Genomic DNA, 6,414 nt, shown 5'->3' on the forward strand with positions numbered 1-6,414 from the left:
TGAGTGGTATATAAAACAGATAATTCCTTAAAAGTCACTGAGGCCTGCTTGAAGAGACCACACAGGAGCCCCTTAAAAAGTGTCTTATGGATGGGTGTTTGCAAAGGATATGTTATTAACGCAGCTAAACTTCATAATTTATAATTAGCCTAGGTCTAATATTCACCTAAAATAATTGCTAAAAAAAAAAACCAATGCTAGTAATTCTAAGAACTCTATATTCATTTGAACTCAGCTACCAAGATGTTGACAAGTAGTCTTAAAAGCAGTGTGTAGAACTGAAATATCACTAGACGAATATATAATTGGCCTGGGTTATAGTGCTGACATCATCAAATAGTAAGTGTGTGACCCTGGGCTTTCTATCAATTTCTTGAAAATCGCTTTAAGTAGTCTAGATAGAGATGTTAAGTCCAAGGTCACACAGCCAGGAAGTGAGAGAGCCAACACTGACCAGATCCAGAGTTCATAATTATTCTGATATACTGTACTCTCCTTATTATGTGCTTAGAGTATTTACATGAGGCTTGGAACAGAAATGTCTGAGGGAGCCAGGGCCCACTCTGACCATTCTTTTTCAAATTTCTTTAAAACTAGCCTCAAACTCTGTCTGGAGAGAATTCCTTAAGACATTGCTGAGTACTCATTGAGGGGGAAGAGAAACTATGTAGAGTGAGAAAATCTCACTGTCTGGAGATCCCCACTAGGAAGGTAGGAGGAGACTGTGGGGTTCTTTTCTGACCCTAAAGGATACTTACAGCCTGGTGTAGATTGTTGGTATCAGAGGGTCTACAGGCAGCAATTCTAGGGCTGATAGAATTGCCTCGAAGTCCGTATATGCCAGTCCAGCTCAGCTTTTCCTTGAATTGTAACGCTCATTTGTGATGGCTTGAGTGTGTATACAGAAACTGTTGGAGAGAAGGCAGGAAAAGTCTTCCCTAACCACCCATCTTCTCCAAAAGAGGACACTCCTGGGCCTCAGCAACTGAAAGTAAATGTATTCTCAATGTTTTCTTTCCAGGAAGGATCAAAGAGGAATCTGAGTGGCAATGTATATGTTGGATGATGAACCCATATCTAACCAACACCCATTCTGCAAGCCCTAACTTGGCCAATGTTTCAATACTTGATATTGATAGCCCAAAGAGTCTGCAAATGAACTCAGGCTGTACTATTTTTCAAATTAATTCACACAGAGAAGAGGGATATTTGGTTCAGTGTTTAAAAGCTTAAGGGTGATTGTACATTGAATTAATTCATGCAGCATGTTTTGTAAGCCTTGTTTACCACTCACTTCCACCACTAGTGTTTCTCCTAGGGAGTGCTAATTCTAATATGGCATGTGTAGAAAGGAGAGTACCCATTCCTCTCATGGCTTTCAAAGAAATGGCTGTAGCCACAGAGAGACTACATCCTTTCCCTCACCATAGGCATGTGTTCCATGCAAGTCTCACCTTTATTACTTCTGTGAAACTGCATTTGGCATCTGTGACATGGGCTATTTCCCACTTCTGTTTTTGCATCCTGAGCTCCCCTGGGCAAGGCATGAGCTCTGTCAGGTCATTCTTCTTTCAGGATTACAAAAAAAGTTGCCAAAAATTTCTATAGGTCCACAAAAGGTGACATTTGACTTTCCCTGGGTGAAAACAGATTAGGCTGAAAGCTTGCAGGAATAGGGCAAATTGGGGAAGACTCATAGGATAGAGTAGGGAGATTGGACAAAACTATGCTTTCTACACCTAGACAGCCCTCATGGAGCCTAGGTGATGGAACAAGGAAGAGCCGGGAGAAATTTCAGCCTCACTTTCATCCTCCCCCAGAGGGCTATCGTCTTGCCCCTCCCATCCTGTCATGCAGTCCTTTCTTACATTTCTTGAGAATCAATAAATTTGAATGAAAACATAACACAAACTGGAGGGGGAGTATGATGCAGTGCACCGGAAAGAGTGTGAACTGTAGCCAAAGGCAGCCTTAGACTCTAATCCCAACATTCCCTGACTGGTTGCGTGACCTTTGGCATATTATTTAAGCCTCAGTTTCCTACAGTGCCAAATGAGGCTATTAAAACGCTTCTTTGAGAACTGGTGGAAAGATTAGAGCTAAAGGAGGTGAAGACCCAGCACAGTGCCTGGCACAAATTTATTACTAAAAAAGTTGGCAACTTTACACTATTGCTGGTCCAGATGCTACACCTTCCCCTTGACAGGTTTCTCTCTACTCGTATCCCCAGAAGAGCTTATGTTCTCGACATCCAGAAAATGCACTAACCCAAAAAATCAGAGCAAAAAAACTTGTAACGATAATCTGCTTGCCCCTCTCCCCGCCCCAGAAGCATGAACATATTAAGGGTCCACGGAGGCTTAAGAATGAGAGCTCTCAGCACACAGGCAGGACTCTACTTCAAGATCCCAGATTTTGAGTTAGATATTCTCCCGCCTCACAACTCCACCCCCAGCCTATTTTCCAGAACCCCTTTAGCTCTAGCTCTCTAGTTACTCATTTTTTCATTACTAGAAATCCTGCCCTTAGTGTTCAGTTTTTCGCGGAATGTTACGATAGGAAAGATCGCTGAGACCAGGTAGGGGTGTATCTCCCGGGCAACCGCGGAGTGCACATGCGCAGTGGCTTCCCCAAGCTGGCAGCTCTAATCTGACTTGTGCAGGCGGGGGGATTTGGAACCAAAACGGTATATCTCCCTTCTTTTTGTCCCTCCCCCGGCGAGACAGTTGTGTCATTCTCTTCCTGAGGCTGACTTAAATGTGAGGAAAGTCTTCTCTCATTTGTTAGGAGGTGGCAGTTTGGGGTAGCCCTTAATGATTAAATAGATGAAAGGGCAGAAAACTTATGGGTGTCAGGGGGTGAGGAAAAATAAAACCTAAACCACTGGCGGGCAACTCCCCCACCCCTGCGTAATAGGTGACTTTCCATATAATATCCACTACTGAGCCAGGGCTCCCTTACAGAAATTGTTTTTTGCAGGCTCTCTGGGGAAAGCTTAGGGACAGCTGTGAGCAGGGTTAGAGGCTGCGTGAAGGATCAGGATGAAGGGAGCCAAAGTACTCACCTTAACAGCTTGGATGCGGAAGTAAACTGCAGTGGCAGAGATGGCTGGGTAGAGCTTCAGGTAGGTTGTTCGGTCTGACCCAAGATCCAAGACCAGTTACCTTCAGGAGAATCATTATTGGTTCCCAAGACCCACTCTCTGAGAATATGGGTCTTTGTTACCTCTGCCCCAGGCTTCCCTCTCCCACTTCCCCCTTGAACTCAACACTGTCTTTCTGAATCCCCCAAGAGGTGTTTTTACATACCGCCCCTGACTTCATAAACAATCCCTCCCTCCTCCTTTCCAATCTCAGGTCTTAGAAAAGAAGTCACTAAAGGAGAATTTGCCCTCAGCCCTACATAGCACCTCATACTCCCCTTCCACCACCTCACCCACTCCCCCACTAATCATTTGCTGGACACCCCTGCCCCTTCCCTAGCCCTTCTTGTGCCCCATTGCCTTCTCCACTGTCCCCTCCCAGCACCTACAGCTTAGCTGGAAGTTACTACTGTGGTCTCTCCTAGCACTCTGAGCTTACCCCTACTATATTACCACAGCAATAAAACATTTTCTGGTTTACTTCAGTGGCCCCTTCCCCTTAAGCCCTGGGTTCAGCTGGGTCTTCTTCACCCTTATATTCCCAGCACAAAGCATGTGCTCTGAGCATGGCAGGTGCTTAACAAATGTTTGTTGAATAAAAGAATCCTTAAGCATGGTGTCTAATTCATTATGCTTTTATTTTTCACTACATTTGGAACAGCAAAGCAAATACAGGTAAATGCCAACAATTTTTTTTCTTACACAACAACAGTAGACACAAAGAAGGCATCCATAGATCAGTGATATTGTGTTTGATTTTGTTGTGTGTGTGTTGTTACTATTGTTACTTAACTTTTGCACCACAACATTTTACTAATTATTTTAAACAATTAAAGAACATTTTTATGTTCTCTTCCACATCATAGAAAGATGTAAACATTACCAATACAATTTACACAGATATCTGAGTTTTATATTAAAACAAGACAGGGATAGCAAATGAGCAATTTCATTTATAAACATTGATCATGAACCTAATTCAAGGGTATATTGTAAGGGAGGGAATACTATTAGAAATAGAACACAAATAGCAAACACAATGTGTACGTTCCACCCCAGCCCTGACTGACTTGTGATTTGGGTCCCCAGTGCCCATTTCCCCAGGGCACCTATAACTGATGACACCCAACTAACATGATACATTTTCCCAGATTTCACATGGGGCCAAAGAAGAACATGGCAGTTGCCTCAGATCTGATTCTGGCCTCCTCATCTTCAACAGCCTCCCTATATTGCTCTGGCCAGTCCTGTGGTCGCTTTCTGTACAGCCTGGCCATATACTCCAAGGCTTTCATTTTGGTAGTTTCAAGGTGAGCTCGAGGACCCCATAGAAGCTCATACTCAACTGGATTAGAGTAGGACAGTGGCCTGCATTCCAAGTAGCGCTGTCTCATAAGCTTGCAGGTGATGGCATGCTTTCTCCCTACATCCACACCAAATCTACGAAGCATGTTCCAAATGTTGGCCTCTTTGACGCGGTTGCCCATCAGGAAGATTAAACCCAAAATTGGCATCACATACTCTTGAGTGGGTCTCCCCAGGCTGTCTAACATCATTTGCTCTTCTTCTGATTCTGGTTGCTGGACAAGGAGGTAGATGTGCTCACTCGTATCAACCTCAATCAGAGAGAATCCATAGAACAGATCAAGGATTAGAGTAGCTCGACTGAGGATATTTGGGAACACTTCCTCAAATTCTTTGCCAGTGTGAGCCAGTAGCTCATCCTGATGTATAGGCAGCAACTCCTCAGTGACATTAATGGCCAACTGGACCAAATCATTGGCCTTATCGTTCATAGTGTCCTCTGACCAGAATTCCAAGCCAGCAGCCTGTCTTCTTTCTTTGGCTTTGTCAGCTTCCAGGGCCTTGTTATATTCTTCTGGCCAGCTCCAGGGTTCTTCATCATGGGCCTCTGCCACAAACTTCAGGGCTTCCATCTTTGTGATTTCCATGTGGGCTCTAGAGCCCCACAAGAACTCAAATTCGAGGGGATTAGTGCCATAAACTGGCCAGTACTCCAAGAACCGCATGCGCACAAAGTCAGTAATGAGCAGGTTCCTTGTGTTCCCAAAGAGGTTGTTGATCCTCTGGGGATCACCCAGCAAATCAACCTTTAACAGCAGGTCCCAAATGGATGCTTCTCTTGCCCGGTTGCCATTCAGGAGGATGTGGCCTAGGACCAAGGCCAGGAGACCTGCCTTTGGCACATCCAAGGATTCTGTTATGTGATCAGTGGTCTGGAAACCCCGTTTGCTGATTAGGCTGTAAATGTCAGCCTGGGGATCAAGAACCCTAAGGTTCAACCCAAAGACCTGGTCCAGGTGGGCTGAGGCTCGTCTAAGGATCTCAGGGAACTGATCTGAGTATTCTCTGAGGAACTCTAGCATCTCTGCTTGCTGGATAGAACCCTCGGTTTGGCTTTTCATTCGCATGAAATTCACCAAAGCAATTGACCTGTCTTCTAGAGGGTCGTGGACCCTGAGCGCCCCCAAACGTTGGGACTGCTCTTCAATTAGGACCTCGAGGTCATTCGGGTCCTGCGCAGTCTGGGAAGCGCTGGCACCCTGAGGGTTGATTAGCGCATGAGGGCCTTGGAGGGCCTGGGGAACAAGCATGGAGGTCGAAGACCCAGAGACGTCACTAGCCTGCATCTCACCCTGACGGTCGCCGTAATCTGCAGTGGTCTCTGCGCTGCCGCGGCGCGCGTTCTGGCTTACCAGAGACATGGTTCCAGGAGTCAGCAGCAGGAACGGAGAAATCAGCAATCTGTCAGAGAGAGGATGGTAGGAGTCGGCGCCTCAGCACAAATCCTAAGCCAGAGACCCGGGATCAGGAGGGAGAGCTGGAGAGAGAAGCGATCTTTCTACACAACCAGTGAGCAAATAACCGCTAGCTTCTCAGTGCCTAGCTTTGCCGCAGCCTACGCAGGCGCAGTCTGGTTCTGCGGCATGGTGGCCACGCCCCGCTTCCAGTCCCCCACTCCTGCCCACTAGGGCTGCCAGGAAGACTAGGCTGGTTGAAGTGGTTGCTGCTGGATTCAAACATTTTAGAGCCGAGAATTCAAGAAAGGGGCAACAAACGGAGGTAAAGCAGAATTAACAAGGAATGAGAGATGTTCAATGACATCAGTTTTTCTGTGAGGTAAAAAGCGCCACGTTAACAGAAGATTCAAAGACGAAGAGGAGGATGCTAACAATGAGAATTATTTTATGGTTTCATTAATTTATCCACACACTCAGCAGACATTTCTTGAGTACATACCACATGTCAGG

The 6,414-nt window shown here is 45.7% G+C and overlaps 1 protein-coding gene across 1 annotated transcript; it reads right to left on the bottom strand.

The window, feature by feature from the left end:
- Nucleotides 1-3,761: 3,761 nt before the first annotated feature.
- MAGEE2 (MAGE family member E2) lies at nucleotides 3,762-6,078 on the bottom strand. The gene has a single exon (XM_058713264.1). It carries the CDS (start codon nucleotides 5,866-5,868, stop codon nucleotides 4,297-4,299), a length of 1,572 nt encoding a protein of 523 aa, XP_058569247.1. The 5' UTR covers nucleotides 5,869-6,078; the 3' UTR covers nucleotides 3,762-4,296.
- Between the last annotated feature and the right edge of the window lie 336 nt (nucleotides 6,079-6,414).

The sequence above is a fragment of the Neofelis nebulosa genome, chromosome X (genome assembly GCF_028018385.1).
Source record: "Neofelis nebulosa isolate mNeoNeb1 chromosome X, mNeoNeb1.pri, whole genome shotgun sequence".
Lineage (NCBI taxonomy): Eukaryota > Metazoa > Chordata > Mammalia > Carnivora > Felidae > Neofelis > Neofelis nebulosa.